Raw genomic sequence first — 17,529 nt, 5'->3', positions numbered from 1 at the left:
TGGTCAGTAAAAATCAATCCAATTATTCTTTCAGGTAATATTTTGGATATCCCACGGATAAGAACTTCTTTTGGCAAAACTTCATTTCGGTATGCAGCTCCTGTATTATAGAACAGCTTGTCTGAACATTTTAGAACTGAAAGTAGTTTCTCATAATTTCTAAGCTTGCTTCAGTCCGGAGTCCCGGAATGGCTCAGAATGTAGATGAAGTGCATGCAAGTAGTCATATTTTTATCTGTGCTTCTTTATCTTTTTTATTTTGGCTTGTGTCTTCTTTAATTGCTTATAATTGTACTGCATATGCTTGAATGCTATGCATACTAAACTGTGTACTTTTAAATTATGTATATGCCATGTGCATAAACAGTTGTTTTAGGTTATGTATCTGTTATCTATATTCAGTGAAAATTAAAGCTCGTGAGAACTTATGTTTGTATATTATAAATCATGCCGAATCAAAATAAAGTTTTCTATGTCTATTGCAGATATATAAATTAACATGTTTTCAAATGAATTCGATTCCTTAGTCGGATTTTTCGTTTTGATCTGATTTTCTAAATGAAACCCGGTCAACATTAGCTTCCAATAAGTTTTTCTTTCCATACCAGTTTATACAGTACATAAGTACTTGAGTTCTATTCACGATATAAAGTATGTGTACGCTTTCAAGTGTAATTATTTCGGTTAAAAATTAGAAGTCAACTGACAAATTAAAACGACGAAAAGAAACGAAGGAGAAAAAAAGCTAAAAGCTTACAATTACATACTAAACAGAGAAACTTAAAGGTTATGATCAAATTTAAAACATATTTATACAAGGTTCACCAGTAAGATTTGTGTGTATTCTCTGCATTTTATGACCCAAAAGTTCCTTATATCATGTCAGCAGTATAGAGAAATGAAATACATGTATAAATCCATGACGAATTAGGGAAAAGCTCTGTCCTTGATCATGGTGAAGTTTGACACACTATGATTTATCAGTAAGTGTATAGTCGTAGAAGTTTTGAAGTGATGACAGCTAGAAGTAACACGTCACCTTTCCTTTTTTTTTAGTTTCGACTTGATAAACCGATACATATCAGTTTAGAGATCATTTCTTGGCGCAATGATACATTTGCCATGAGTTCCCTTTGAATGGTATCACTTCGTTCAATCGCTTTCACTATAAGCTCGTTTATATAAATTGCATGACCCCTTCCCAACTTATCAATACTTAAAGAGTAGTGGGAATGGGCAATGATTGTTTTGTATTAATGAAACCTTAAAGATCACAAATGATACTAAACGAATTATTTTGAGGTGGGTATAGTAGTATTGTTAACTTATTGAACAAGTACAAGTGCTGTTTTCTTTCGACGTGTTTTTCACTTGGGGAGGTTCTATTGATGAGTATCTTCGTTCTGGTATCTGGTTAGCCGTGTCCTTTGCTTTGACGGTGTCTTTATCCGTTTCGAAATTCATGTCATATTTCTTCTTGCAGATTTTCTTGATCAAAAAGGTAAACATGTCATTAACAGTACTTCCGGTCTTTGCACATGTCTCAAAATGTAACATCTCATTGTGTTCGGCAAAGCTCTATAAGATAAATTTAATAATAAATAACAGGAAAATATAGTCTTACAATGTACATGTTTTTTCTTCCTTCTTTTTTTATCAATTTCTTGAATTGCTATAAAAACGGATATACATGTTAATATATAGAGAATAATGTAATTTATAGTCCTTATAAGGGCAAAAGTTAGGTATTTAAATTTGAAAACACTAGTTTAAAGTTCAGAAAGCGATTCATTTAGACCTAGACCCTAGCATAACGCTTTCTCACTTTCGGCCCAAACCACAAATACATATGAGCCGTCTGTTCGCTCTTTCTATAGTGCTAGAAAACCCTAAACAAAAGGCCTCTTTTCTTTAACATAAAAAGCATCCCTCTTTTAACCAAAAATTCTTAATAGATAAAGCTTCTCTTTAAAACGTGAAACACCGAAGATTAATTATAGTCGTCCTCGATTTTGTACATTCTAAACGTTGAAAATTATACTTTGTGCAATTATAATATATACACTGAACAATATTTTTGGGTTCCATTGATATGTTTTGTTTTGTTTTTTTTAGTTTTGGTAGTAAGAATTGTATTTTTGATGCCGGGCCAGATTTTTTTCACAGTCATTCGTGCATTTATTTAACTGATATTTCAAAGCCTAAAATTTAAAAACAGGTTTCTTTTGTAAAATACACTTACCTGTACGTCTTCCAGGTTAATCTTGCTTGACAGATCCATCTTGCTAGCCACTATAGCGACAACTGGTTTTATGTCACCGCTTGTACGACTTTCTATTGTTTCATATACATCTTTGATGCAAATCAAAGACCTCTAAAACAAAAACAATCATATGAACACATTTAAATATAATTCATGTATTTACTAGGGAGCAGTTTATATATACATAAAGGGGGTGACTAATATGGAAAAAAAGTTGACCAGACAGTCAATGATACGTTTCACTTTTGAATACATAGATTTACTAAAACTGACTAGATTTTCTGCAGGTTGTATAATATTGGTATAAATTTTGAAAGGAATTTTCCTTGATATTTAGCCGTACACGCGAATCTACACCTGTTCAACTGCACACTTGATTCTTGTTTTTATATAAAGTATTCTTGTATAAACCAGTTTTGCTTGTCATACATAAAGCGGAGTTATCCCGCTTTGTATATTTCGCGATCACAGATTACTTTCCTCATATATTTCTCATTCTTCGTCGAATGTTGAAGCAAGGTGGTTTAACTTGCTGGAGTACAACTTTTTGTACTATTAAATTGTAATGGGCCGGACACCAAGATCTTCTAATGGCCCGTACGCTATAGAAAATAGGAATATTCGAGAAAAGAAAGTCGACAAGTTGGTCAGAACCACATTGTAACACTTCCGCGTCGGCGATTTTTATTCCGCGGCAAAACATATAAAAAAAATCAGGATCTTTTTCGTGTCCGTTCCTAAAAACGGTTTCGGTTTTATAATTTTTCATGAGGAACACTTGACATAGATGGCCTCTAAAATCGTGCAAAATTGGAATCCATGGAGTATCATACACAACTTAATCTCCACATGTACATTTTCTGAACTGCATACTAAATGTTTGTCAGCTTGAGCAGTATATATCATGAAATATGTTCGTCTTGCTTCTGACAAAAACAAATAACAAAATTAAGCAGCATGAGAACATAATCATCGTTTGTAAGTCCTAATAGACGCATCATTTATACTTTTAAAACACTGAAAAGTAATAAAATCTGAACGATGAGAATTCTTCAAAATCAAACTAAAAAGTAATATAACGACACAAAGACACATTAATAAGGAACAACTCCTGACTGTTGAAAACTACTTTTATAAGCCTTTACTATCCCATTTTAATGTAAAGTCAAAAATAAATTGAAGCAAATGTCGTCCCTTTCAGGTGAGTGTTTTAGGGCATTTGCTGGGATGTAGGCTTGTATGACACTTACTACACACGTTAATACGTTAATACACAATGTACATGTAAGATACGCATACACATAATACTGAATAATACACACAACACCACGAGCCTACATTATTGAATTACAAGTCAACAAATATATTAAAGTGGCACATTTTGTTACCTTTTAACTCTAAAAGGATTCCAGGGTTTGACGAATCTAGGTTAAGCTTTATACAAAATTGTTTAACTGTTCTGGAGTTGTTTGATTAATATTTTTTTCCAAAAGACAAAGCTCCAAAGCTCAAGTATCCATTATACCACGGAAAGCGAGAGGTAGCATTCATTTTCTGTTTCCTTTCTTCAATTTTAATTGTAAAACTTTCAAAGTTCACACTTCACTTAAAACTTAACAATGCAGGCTTCGCAGTTCATGAATATTTACCGTCCTGAAGTTGGTTACATCGCATAACTTATTCCAAAATTGAAAAAGAGGCTTATACAAGGATTGGTAATGACATTACTTTTATCAAATGAAATATATACATGTACAACTCCATGACATTTGCCTTTTAATCAATGAATGAATATCTTACCGTTAAATCGTAACAATAGAAAAAAGAGCGCATATGGCGAAACGTAATAAATGCACCACTCTATACCCCAAATACAAAAAGTAAATACTTTGAGAGATCATCAAAAGCTCTTCAACAAGTGTCAACACACATTTAAAAGCTCTGGAAGGCACCGACGGCAAAAGTAATAAAACATGAACAAAATCAAACTAAACAGTAAAATAACGGCACATTAATGACGGACATCTCTTAACTCTGGACAGGCACATGAAATATACAGCGGGGTCAAACTAGTACCATAAGGCCTTAACTATCCCATTTTAATGTAAAGTTAGAAATTTTGCCGGTGGTTTTCATTTCAGCTGGCTTAACCAACTTGTAAATCAATTTAGTGTGTTCGTAAGTCTTCTTAAAAGCACAAGACTTAATATATACATTTGTAGCCACAAGCCTACAATTAAGTCGAAATAGTTCAGTATAAGACAGCCCCCGTCCCCTCACCTTGAGACTTTCTACTTCTAACAAAGCATGAAGACTAATGCTCAAAAACGAAGTTGAACTCGTTAGCCTGGAGGCCTAATTAAAAATGTGAGCATGAACACGGTAGTTTGGGGGCTGCAATTTGAGCATGAACTCGGTAGCCTTGAGGCTAAAATGGGAACATTATCTCGGTAGAATAGGCTATAATGAAAATATGAACTCGGCAGCATCGAGGCTACCATTTGTGGCAGAAATAGGATGATGAACTCGGTATAGCATAGAGACCAAAACGTGGAAATGCATTTGGTATCCTGGAACTTATTAACACAAGGGCTGAAATTTGAACATGAACTCGGTAGCCTGGAGGCTAAAAATGTGACAAGAACTCGGTATCCTGGAGGCACAAATGGAAACATTATCTCAGTAGAATTGAAACTAAAATGGAAACAAACTCGGTATCCTGGAGATCGAACAGCGAAGATGATCTCGGTAGCCTCGGGGCTACCATTTGTACATGAACTCGGTAACTTTTCGGCCGACATGTGAATATAAACTTGGTAGCCTGGGGCCGAAATATGAAACCTAAAACACACTCTGGAGAATGACATACTTTTCTTGTTGCTGTTTGTACTATATGAATACATTTTCCACAATTTCCGAGTAATGCAAGTCATGTAACTTGACAAAAAGGGGTTGAGTATAAAAGTTTTTTTTACAGTCGTGAAGGAAATAAATGTATTGAAATTACAGTGTTACATATTCACCTGATTTGAAACGTCATAGACAATCATAATTACGTCTTGTTGACCATAATAATTTATTGAGTAATTTTCGTATTTCTTCTGTCCATCGGTGTCAGACTGGAAAATATACAATAATAAATGTTGAACTACATGTCATGTACTCGTACTAAGTATCAGTCTTTATAAAAACTAGACAGGAAGTAATTCATGCATGTCAAAAAAAAACATCAAGTTCACTTTTTTTCCTAATATTCAGAAACAGTTACAGATCACATGACCACTCTTCTTTTTTTTCTATCAGTTGTAGCACCTTTGAGATAAAACTATATAGATTGTGTATGAAATTAGTACTTTGTAAGAGTCCTTGTTCTTGATATGATTGATTTAAGTGGGATTTGAATGTATATATCAATTTTTGTAGTTCTCTCAAAAGTACAGATATATTAGCAGAAAGGGATATAGTTACATAAAAATATGGCGTATGTACAATGTAGATTGAAAAGGCATCATTTTGCTCGGTGGGTTTTTCTACACAACGCATCACCTCTAAATTTTATATTACAGTGTTATTGCATTAATATTTATCTTTAGAAGATAAAACACTGTAAAGAATTTTTTTCTACCATAGACCTGTAATTAAATTAATTAAAGGCCTCTGTTATTAGGTATGAAATTAAAATGTCATTAAATGTTAGTTAATACAATTCCAATTATCATAAAGATGAGAGTAATCGTTCTTACATAGTTATCTCACAAAGGTGGACCCAAAACATGTAACAAGTAATTTTTGGCTCATTTTGGTCAAATTTTGCACGAAATTAATGATTTTTAAAACAAAACGAGAGTCTTTTACATATTTTAAAAATATGTATATATATTCTGTCTGGTGGTTCATAAAGGTAGTATTTAAGATTTAAGTTAAAACTTTACACTTCTTAATACTTATGAATTAAAAACATATTAGATTAACTTCTAGAAACATTACTTAAATTTGAAAACAAAATTATACGAATAGAAATATAATGTTTTGTATGTTAAGTAAATAGCGAAAATTAACAGCTGTACAACTAGACTAAAACACAGAAACCAAGACATCCACACAAAAACGTACAGCTGTACAACTAGACTAAAACACAGAAACCAAGACATCCACACAAAAACGTACAGCTGTACAACTAGACTAAAACACAGAAACCAAGACATCCACACAAAAACGTACAGCTGTACAACTAGACTAAAACACAGAAACCAAGACATCCACACAAAAACGTACAGCTGTACAACTAGACTAAAACACAGAAACCAAGACATCCACACGAAAATTAACAGCTGTACAACTAGACTAAAACACAGAAACCAAGACATCCACACAAAAACGTACAGCTGTACAACTAGACTAAAACACAGAAACCAAGACATCCACACAAAAACGTACAGCTGTACAACTAGACTAAAACACAGAAACCAAGACATCCACACAAAAACGTACAGCTGTACAACTAGACTAAAACACAGAAACCAAGACATCCACACAAAAACGTACAGCTGTACAACTAGACTAAAACACAGAAACCAAGACATCCACACGAAAATTAACAGCTGTACAACTAGACTAAAACACAGAAACCAAGACATCCACACAAAAACGTACAGCTGTACAACTAGACTAAAACACAGAAACCAAGACATCCACACATAAACGTACAGCTGTACAACTAGACTAAAACACAGAAACCAAGACATCCACACAAAAACGTACAGCTGTACAACTAGACTAAAACACAGAAACCAAGACATCCACACAAAAACGTACAGCTGTACAACTAGACTAAAACACAGAAACCAAGACATCCACACGAAAATTAACAGCTGTACAACTAGACTAAAACACAGAAACCAAGACATCCACACAAAAACGTACAGCTGTACAACTAGACTAAAACACAGAAACCAAGACATCCACACAAAAACGTACAGCTGTACAACTAGACTAAAACACAGAAACCAAGACATCCACACGAAAACGTACAATATGCAACAATTTCAATTGGCACGATGTAAATTAACATGTTCAACCCGCAACATAAAAAGCAACACGAATATATGTTGCAACATCTACATGTAAAGTAACCAACCTTACTTTCTGAGCGAATCTTCTTTTAAAGGCACCCATCAAGTAGAAAATATTTATCCAACAAAATTTTTAAATCCATCAGATCGCTACACAATACAACACACCTATAGAGAATAAAATGTAAACCAGTAATAATGTCAAGTAGACATCAACCAATCTGTGGAAAAGTAATCAAGGAAACCAAATACAAACCAAAAGACTAAAATCCAAGAACAAAGACGAACCAGGGAAATAGACACATACATCAAACATGAAATGGCTAAACTAACATGTACAAATATACCAGTTAAGCGAAATGGGAATCACGTTTTACATGAAACATCTGAATTCAGACAGGGACATGCATGGAAGACACAAATAGAGTTGAACAAGATTAGTGAGACCACAACCCTTCCCCTATAGTACATGCATACTACATATTAGAATAGACATGAAAAGACCACAAAATACAACTCAAAATAGGTCTCAGTCCAATCTGAAAACGGAAATATAATAAACCAAACATAAAATAGTAACAAAAAGCTGTTACTGACACGCCTGCTCCAGACCTAAATTGACCGAATCAAAAATAGTATGCCTTAATATATATTTTTTCACTCATGACTATGAGCCATTATATATATCTAAACAGTATCCATAACGGTTTTACATTGCGCCTCTGGAGAAGGTTTTATGCATCAAACCACAAAATTTTATTGAAAACTGTATATTTTCTGTTTTATGAGCGCATTTTTCGCTGATCTTTGTTTTGTTTTTGTTTTGCTATTACTACTACATATACAACTTTTGTCAGTCATGCGTGGTATAAAAGTAACATGTTCGTCTCCAGCATAATTATCTTGTTTCAAAACTATAAAAAAATCACCCAAGCTGAAAGGTTTATAATTTTTCTGGGAACTGTCCGATGCCGAAACCAGTATGTTACTCCTAGCAAACAAAATTTGTGCTTCACTAGTTTAAGTCTTGATATTTAGAGTTCTCGGAAATAGAGCATTTCAATACTTCGTAATAGTATATGATACGTACCAGTGCAACAACAATATCATTTCCACCCATATTAACCGTTTTCTTGTGCTGTAAAAGAAAATAAATGTGTTGGTCGAGGATAGACGAATTGTGCCCTAGCAATGATCAAATACGGCCATACTCGACCAATAACAACTGTTCGTGAAATAAAAGCAGGACGAATATGAAACCCAATAATATCGGTTTTTGCTGACTTGTTTCAAATTCATTAAGTGTTTTGATAAAACAGGCAAGTTAATTGTGTCTGAGGTTTTACTAATTTCGAGATTTACATGTACGTTGAGATTCGTTCATGCGAGTAAACGAAAAAATGAAAAAGTTACAAAACAGTAAAATATAAGACATAGCATCGCCCAAATCAGATATTTTGAAAATTAATCCTAATAATGTAAATTATTGTAGCATATTCATTATAATTATTATGATTTGTTACATGCTGTCTGATTGTTTTTTTTTCTCTTTGCGCAAACCAGGTTATTTGATATAATCAGGCTTCAAGTTGGCACTTTGACGTCATTAAATGTTAGCATCGATTTGTCCGCACTCCGCATTTTAAATAATTCCAATAATCCCAAAAATAACGTTTTAAGTGCAAGTCAATTATCAACTATCAACATTTGGACTTATTTAATTATAAGAAATATTTCTAACTTTTGAACAGGTTATACTCAATAACCTGTTGAAACATTATAACTTTCTTTAATTAATAATTACTCACCATACTTTAACAAGACAATTTCTATATTAGGGTTGCTAAACATATACAGATTGCGACAATGTAACAATATTCAGATACACTCCATTACATTCTGTAACAGTGTAACTCATCATTAACGTTCGACATTACAATAACCAATAAATCATTTTACTCACCTTGCCCATAAATTCTGTTGGGTTGTATTCGTCGACATAAGTATCATCCTAAAAAGAAAAACGATTCTTTATCATTCCGCTATATAGATGACGTATTATCTTTAAACAATCCTAATTTCGGGGATTTGATACATCGCATCTACCCAAAAGAACTTGAGATAAAGGATACTACAGACACTGTGAAGTCAGCCTCATATCTTGACCTACACTTAGGAATCGATGGTAAAGGAAAACTATTGACCAAACTTAACGACAAACGTGATGACTTTTCCTTCAGAATTGTCAACTTTCCTTTCATCTGTGGCAACTTCCCTTCAGCACCTGCGTATGGAGTGTTCATATCACAACTCATACGTTATGCCAGAGCTTGCCGAAACTACGCAGACTTTTTGTATCGCGCTAGAACTCTAACAAATAGGCTTCTGGAACAGGGTTATGTTGTTACAAGATTGAAGTCATCACTACAGAGGTTTTATGGTCGTCATCATGAACTCGTGGATCGTTATAGTGTATCCATCTGCACCATGAAAATTGATTTATTCAACGGGTCATAGTTTTCCTTTCCTCGTTTGTCTACCCCGGACTTGACTTTTTATGAGCAACTCGGTGGGTGTTTCTAGAAAAGCAGAGCACGCTTACCCTACCGGTGCACCTGGTCCATGCTCCCAGTTTTTGGTGGAGTCCGAGTTGCTCATTTGCTTTTGTTACTTTGTATGTATGATTTTAGTTACTTCATGTTCTTTGTTGTATATGTCTGTTTTCCATGTCTGGTCTTTGTCCCTGGATTACATTCTTTTGATTATCGCTGTAACCTTGGTTCCCTTTATTACTCTTAAAATAGTTTGAGTTGTTGTTGTTGTTGTTTTGTGTGTGTGTCTTTTGTTTTGTTTTGTTATTTTATTTTTTCAATCATTGTGATGTTTTCCCTTTTACAATTGTCACTGTCTCAGTCAGTAAATGAATGAACATTGTACTATTGTACTATGTTTTAAAGAATTTGAATTGAAATGAAATATGAAACTATACATGTAAACTTTGTTTGTAAAATTATCTCATACGGTCAGAATTATACATTGTAGTATATCAGTGGTCAACCTCCTTCATTTGCACGACAATTACTTATGTAGTAAGGATTATTAAAAAAATATCGTGAAGTGGTCACTGCTTTTGACGGAAACCCCGGTAATATCCAAAACGAAGGCGAGGATATTTTTGGCGTTGGGGTCAATACTACTTTCTATAGTGCTGTTAGCATTCTATTTAAACTATTGACAAACGAATGAGAAACTGATGTGTTTATTTTGTTGAAGAAAATAGTCTCTTTGAAAAACACAGTAGAGCACAAATAACGTTAAATTATAGCTATTTTTATTTTTTACATTTTTGTTGTGCTAAGTGCGAAACCAACGCCTCTTAATTTGAATAGTGCTCTCTCCTTAGATCTAATTCACAGACGCGATCTCCAGCGTAGATGATTTATTCACTATTTTTAAAACTGCACACTGAATGCTAAACCCTATATGTACCTCTTTGAACAAAAGAGTACAGTACATCGGAAACAGCGGGTATTTTCAATATTTACTCTTTACACTTTACACTTCTGCCACACCCAATTGTAAACCCCACCGCTTTATGCAAATAAATACAATACAACATAAACAGCTTTGCAGATTTGGGATGAGTAGTGACTATGCCTTGTGATTATTTTCACATCTTATATCGCAAAGCCTATAATCTAGCGGAGTAATACGTAGTGAACCGGAAAGTGGTTATATAGATCTGCGGACGATATTGTCAGTGACCTCTGACATACTTAATACTAAACCCCGTCTCTTATTAAACTTATTAAAAATAAGCACAATACGCATAAACAGCTTCGCTGATTTAAAATGATCTAGCGGTGATACATAAGTAAACCAAGAAACGGTTGTTAATTCTTATAAGTGCATACCACTGAATAGAGCCAGTCTCATTTAGGCATGGAATTCCTATATTTGTCATGCACGTAGAATGTTAATGAACTTATAACATCTTAGCAAAGCATAGGCCCATAGAAACGTAAACATTGGCTATGTAACAACTTACTATAAATCGTTGGACTAAAGATGTTTTCCCACATCCTTCTTCGCCAGTCACCAGACAAGTTACACTGTAAATAGTTTTGAAAAAGCATAGTATAATTTACACGACCGTATGTATGCTATTTCATACTAAACATGATATACTAAGAAGAAAAAAAGGAGGCTGGTTTTTAACATTGTATAAAAGGTTGTCCTTTGTTCACGTACAAGAAGTGAGAACTCATTGAAAGGGAGTTCTTGTAGAAACCAGGAAGTTCCTACGATATAGATGGCTCATGGTAAATTCCATCCTATGGAATTTTTTGTTCCAATCTATTGTTTATATCATATATATGTCCAATAGTACAAATATTTTAAATCGATAAATGATGGCTCAGAAAAACGATTTTACAATTCCCTAAGAAAGCAACAGAATTTTGCACAAAATGAAAGAATTATCTCCCTTTTCAACGAATTTCAATGCTTTCCATGTAAAATCCAACATAAAACTTTGAGGAAGGTTGTGTTGCTGACATAAAATGGGTAAAAAATTATTGAAAACAGAATTAATCATGTGCCACCCACTGCCTGGTTTTTGAATGGACACCCTCTCAAAATTTAGAAGTATAAGCTAATATGGCAAACGAAATTAACCAAAATCCCGTTGTCTATGGGATAGCACTCTAATCTATGGGTTAATGTAGGACCGTTCTGTTACTCACAATAGTACATGTGACTGATAATTTACTTCCGTCATCCATGGGTTAACAACCCGCTTACCCATAAATAACTTCTGTCATAAGAAATAAAAATACTTCATCAGAATTAAGAGTTTATATAACTACAAATCTCTTGTACCTTCGAAAATAAACTATACTGTACTTAAGATCAGAGTTGAAATCAAGTGATTACAATATTTACAAGTTATTTGGTTTAATGGTCTGGCGTATCTACATTTTTTTCTATTTCAAGCGGTAACTTCCACATCTTAAATCAGCCAAAACTTTTCTATGATATCTTCCATATATGAACTTATCACTTACACATTTTTAGCTCACTTGGTAGGGGGTAAAATTGTTCATCATGATGGGATGGACCTACAATGTATGCCGAATTTTTCAGAAAGACCCGTGGAGGAATGAATGAGTTATGGGTCCTTATATGGCTTTTTCCCCGAATTTAACATTTCCAACTTTGAAAATCTTCTCTAAATCTACTAGATGGATTGAAACAAACCTTTGCATGAATGTTACGTAGAACATGTTTAACAATCTATGCGTGGGGATTTCTGATCTTGCGAAAAACATGGCCACCGTTACTAAAAATAGATCATATGGGTCAAATTGCAGAACTATGCAAACTCAGAAACTGTTGGGTTTAGCTAAGATCTGGCAGGGATTAGAATTGTTCAGCATTATGGGATTACCTACATGTATGCCGAAATTTTCAGAAAGATTCGTTGACAAATGAATGAGTTATATGTCCTGAAATGGATTTTTATTTTAATCTTCTCTTAGACAACTTGTAGGATGGATTGTAACTAAATACTGCATGAATGTTTGTTAGGATATCATAAACATTTTTTATGTCAAAAACATGACCACCACTAAGAAAAATTGACGACTTGTTGAAATTACTTGAAAACCAAAGGGTTTAAACTACTTTTCATGGGGGGGATGGATCAGTATGGTGAGACCGACCTGTGCCGAAATTTTCATAAAGATCTTTTGCTCATTGTTGGATTTATTGCCCTTGAAGAGTAAAAATGACAATTAGAAATTTATTTTATAGTATGAAAACCGGGTAGATAACTAAGATGCTCTGTATTGATTCTTGTGATAAAAGTACGGTAAGATCAAGAGTCCAGCTTTAGAAAGCTTTTAAGAATATTTTTGAACAGGTGAACGATTCAGGCTCTCTAGAGCCTGTAGTTATATAATCTACAAGTCTGTAACTTGTTAAAATTAGGTTTCTGTCATGAAATAAATTAGCATACCATTGTGATTTTTTTATCATCAAAATGTTTATCTTTTCAATATTTTTTTAAGTAGACACTCTTCATTCCTTATGCACATTCTTTACCGTTCCTAATTGAACTGTTATGTAATGGTTATATTCCACTATGGGCTGGGAGGTTCCACCGTGTGACCCCCCCCCCCCCACTCATCAACTTCATGGTGATTTTTAGGTACCTTTATACCTCCAATTACCGAATCAATTTGTCGCCATGGAATATTCTCGGATTCTTTTTCAGTATAAGCCTATATTTGTACCCCACTGGGTCCAAAAGCCAAGATTCTGACTACAAAAATATACAAAATTCATCAAAAGAACCCCAGAAGTATAAATTGTGATAATACTAAACGGAAAATACCAAATAAGCCATTTCTTACTGAAGCATTAAGACTCTAGGGTTTTGGACCTTGCAATATATGTCAATTTAAGCGATTTTTTTTATTATTTAACGCAAAACCCTAAGTGTTACCGAAAATTTCTAGGTTTCATTGTAAAGCTGAGACATTGGGCTACATGATGATACATACAAATGTCAGTTTACTTCGTTCTGTAGAAAGGCGAAGTTCGTAGAATCAAAAAACTTTAAAAAAAAAAAAAAAAAAAAATGATTTTTGCCTCAACGAGGTATAAAAAGTAGCCAAAAAATACAAAAATGCTTCAGTTTATTATTTGGCGATAAAAAGATTCGTACATGGAAGGTATACGGGTACCTGGAAAGCATATTTTGTTTGGTGTATGGATGGGAGGGTGGGAGGGTTCACGTGGGGGGTTTCTCAGCCCACGTACGATTAGTTCATACACATTTAGCGGTGCTATATATTTATACTGTTTATCTGTATTGTCGTACTTTGAAAAAGGCTGAACCGAGCTTGTTACCAAATCCTAGTTATTTACAAATATTAATGTAATTGCTATGTTGAACCTATTATTTGCTTAATAAATATGTTTAAACTAACTTGTACCATTATATACATGTATAAATATATATGCATACGTTGACATATTTTATTAGTAGTTATTTATAAATTTATACTGTGTAAGGATAAAAAACTGCTATTATTTAGCATTTTTCTAGTCGCTGTCTTAGCTTGAATATCTTTAAGTTTATTACTGTAGTTTAATGTTGAGGAAATTTATTCTATTCATCTTAATATTGCTATGACGAAAGAAAATAAAAATAGATAACTCGCCATTTTTACAAAATTAAAATTATTTCTTTACCATAAACAAACAAGGTTTCTACTTAAGATCGATATGATAAACGCATTTTAAAACCGTAAAAGCCGACAATACACATTATTTATTAAGTTTAACAATCTTTTGCATGTACTCACATTTTTTTCTGTATCCTCTTAGGCGGCATCGTTTAAATGTTACGGGTCAATATTTAGGATGTGAATACTCTTTACTTGTTGCCATGTCAAAATCGATTTTATTATAACAGGTAATATATACTGATCCATATTACTTATTAAATCATAGTATGAATACAAGTTATTTAAAAAAAAAAATTCGTTAGTGTGTGTGTTTGTCTGGTATTCGTTTTTGTTTTGTTTTGTTTTTGTTTTTGTTTTTTTGTTTTTTTGTTTTTTTTGTTTTTTGTTTTTGCTTTACTTATGATTTATGAGAATAGATGTGGAGTCTGATCTCGAGTGTAGCAGATATGGCCAAATAATTTCGATTGATATTTTTCAAGTTTTTTTTCATCCCGTAGACAATTCTATACAACAATCCATGTTAATATTATATTTTTTGTTGAAAGCGACCAATCTTTCACTTTAAGCGGACTTAAATATATAGTTATCTATCTTACATGTATAAGCTTTGCATAATTACCAAATAATTATAAAATTTATATTTTCAGAATAATCAACTTCAGCAGTGTGTGTAATGATAGAATAGGGTAAGCTAGTCTGAGTTATTGTTCGGTGTTCTCCTTATAATTGAAACAAATGCTAAATTCCCCATAGTGAGGTAGTCGCCACTATACAAAAAAAAACTTAACTTTGTATAGGCTTGTGTGCGTGTGTGTTTTATTTTTTCCAGCGAATGATTGGTATAGTATTATGTACCGTACCTCGAATGACTACATACATTTGTATAAATATTGTAAATAAGCTATTTTTTTTAATTCCATGATAAAATTTGATAAATAGACAGATGATTTCAAGCATTCTGAATATCTAATTTCAATGTCATATTCGAAAGTTTTTTTGTCGTTTTTTTTTTGTATACATAGATTAAAATTAACGATCTTGATTATGTAATGAATCGTTGCTACCTCCAGACTATATTATAAATATATTATGTAATGAATCGTTGCTACCTCCAGACTATATTATAAATGTATTTGATCATCATCATGTCACACCATGATCTTATGCTGTTGTTCTATTCCCTTATAGAAATGTAATACGTTAATCTAGTGTAACAAATAAATTTAATGATCGTGTGTTTAAGCGTATTTATATAATCTTCAAGTAACTTCGAAGGACTTGGGACAAGGACGTTAGAAAGAGGATGTGAAGATTTAGATTTGAGGGAATTTATTCTGGGTTAGGTTTGAAAATCTGGTGGGGGATGGGGGAGAGACGATAGAGCATATTAAGATGGGTAATAATGAAAAAAATTAAGTTCAGAGGCACTTTAAAATAAAAATATGGTAAGTATAACTCACAAAGGATACCCACGCCACACAAATATTTTATGCTGACTTGAGTCACTGAAGCTTAAACATTTTAATCGCATGGTGAAAAAAAACATTTAAGGACACAATCATGTGATGTATGGTATGAATATTAAAAAATCTAATAATTTTTATTTATTTTTACTGTTTGATTTTCGTCATTTAATAAATTACATTTATGTCCTTACCAAAAAACTTAGCGGAGTAGCTTGCACAGTTGTTGTCCTCTTTTTTCTAAAGGAATAACTTGGGAATTGGTGCAATATAAATAACATTTTATTGAAAATAAAATGATTTACATGGTCGTATTCCCCCCTACTTGACCCTCACTCTGTTATCTAATGTAGCCCCATTTCACCAGCTGCATTTAATTTATGCATACCAATGCAGATCATCCAATCAAATTAGCGCGATTGATCACTTGTTCACTCTTTAATTTGACCAAGAAAGCTTGTTGTGATTTTTGTTTAGTTGATTACCCACCTCCTCCCATTACTGCCTCCGATATCTTATTCAATATTGGCTATGGTCGTTTTTTAAGGCCATACCTTTTTGTTGTAAGGCCGTTTTTAGGCCATATCTTTTTTGTTGTAAGAAATTTTGAAAATTTTTGATAGGGAGTGTCAACTGTATCATCAATATTATATTTGCCTCATCTCAGACAGTGACACTCCAATCTAATGTACATATGTAACTTATTTTGACTGTTTGATTTTCGTCATTTAATAAAAGACATTTATGGGATATTTTGTTTTATTTATGTCCTTACCAAAAAAACTAAGTGGAGTAGCTTGCACAGTTGTTGTCCTCTTTTCTCTAAAGGAATAACTTGGGAATTGGTGCAATATAAATATAATTCTGTCGGAGATGACATGCATTAACTCCTCAGTGATGACTGACAAAGTGCGTGCAAGTTCTGCCATAATGTGTATGTCAATAAATGACTCTTTCAACTTCTTGAATGGGCGATTCACATTATGGACACACACCTGGTACATGTATCTGAAATCGGAGGGGTTGCTTGTGAGGCATTACCCGTCAAAGTTTTTTTTCCAAACTCCGCAGCACCTTTTTTCTTGCTGATTCTGCTTTGGATAAAAACCGGCGTTGACGTCGACGGCTAGGTATCGTTCTATGTGACGTAAATGCTTCCGAAGACGGCTACATTTTCTTTCTTTTTTTGCCGGGATTATTATGCGTATTTTATTTTCGACCATGCACTCTAGGGCAAAAAGACATAAATTGAATCGTTAGGTAAAGTAGGTTAGTGAATTACACAATTGCATTCGGTAACCCAATCAACCCAATCGAATTTTGTTTTGTTCTAGATAGTCTTTTACAGTTGCGCTTTTTCCTAATTGCAGAATTATTGTGAGGTATGAACGAATTTCACTCTGGATACTTTTTTCTATGTCATCCACAGCTTCTGTCTTCAGCATCAGGTTATTATTATCTTATTGTTATTATCT

General features: G+C 33.4%; 1 protein-coding gene across 2 annotated transcripts; it reads right to left on the bottom strand.

The window, feature by feature from the left end:
* Positions 1-1,292: 1,292 nt before the first annotated feature.
* Positions 1,293-14,805, bottom strand: LOC148604346 (uncharacterized). Of its 2 annotated transcripts, none has more exons than XM_088550338.1 (7): positions 14,709-14,805; positions 11,384-11,447; positions 9,299-9,346; positions 8,426-8,473; positions 5,287-5,382; positions 2,243-2,374; positions 1,293-1,578 (listed from the first exon to the last, which is right to left on the bottom strand). In XM_088550338.1, exons 1-7 carry the CDS (start codon positions 14,735-14,737, stop codon positions 1,321-1,323), a joined length of 675 nt encoding a protein of 224 aa, XP_088406464.1. In that variant the 5' UTR covers positions 14,738-14,805; the 3' UTR covers positions 1,293-1,320. The 2 variants fall into 2 exon arrangements, with proteins under 2 accessions (XP_088406464.1, XP_088406463.1); XM_088550337.1 differs by lacking the exon at positions 14,709-14,805 and adding an exon at positions 12,081-12,145.
* Positions 14,806-17,529: the final 2,724 nt, after the last annotated feature.

Source organism: Perna viridis, chromosome 10, assembly GCF_037379345.1.
Source record: "Perna viridis isolate PV_CMFRI_1.1 ecotype Kerala chromosome 10, ASM3737934v1, whole genome shotgun sequence".
NCBI lineage: Eukaryota > Metazoa > Mollusca > Bivalvia > Mytilida > Mytilidae > Perna > Perna viridis.
Note: the sequence above shows the minus strand (reverse complement) of the source record. Positions and strands in the feature narration are given on the sequence as shown.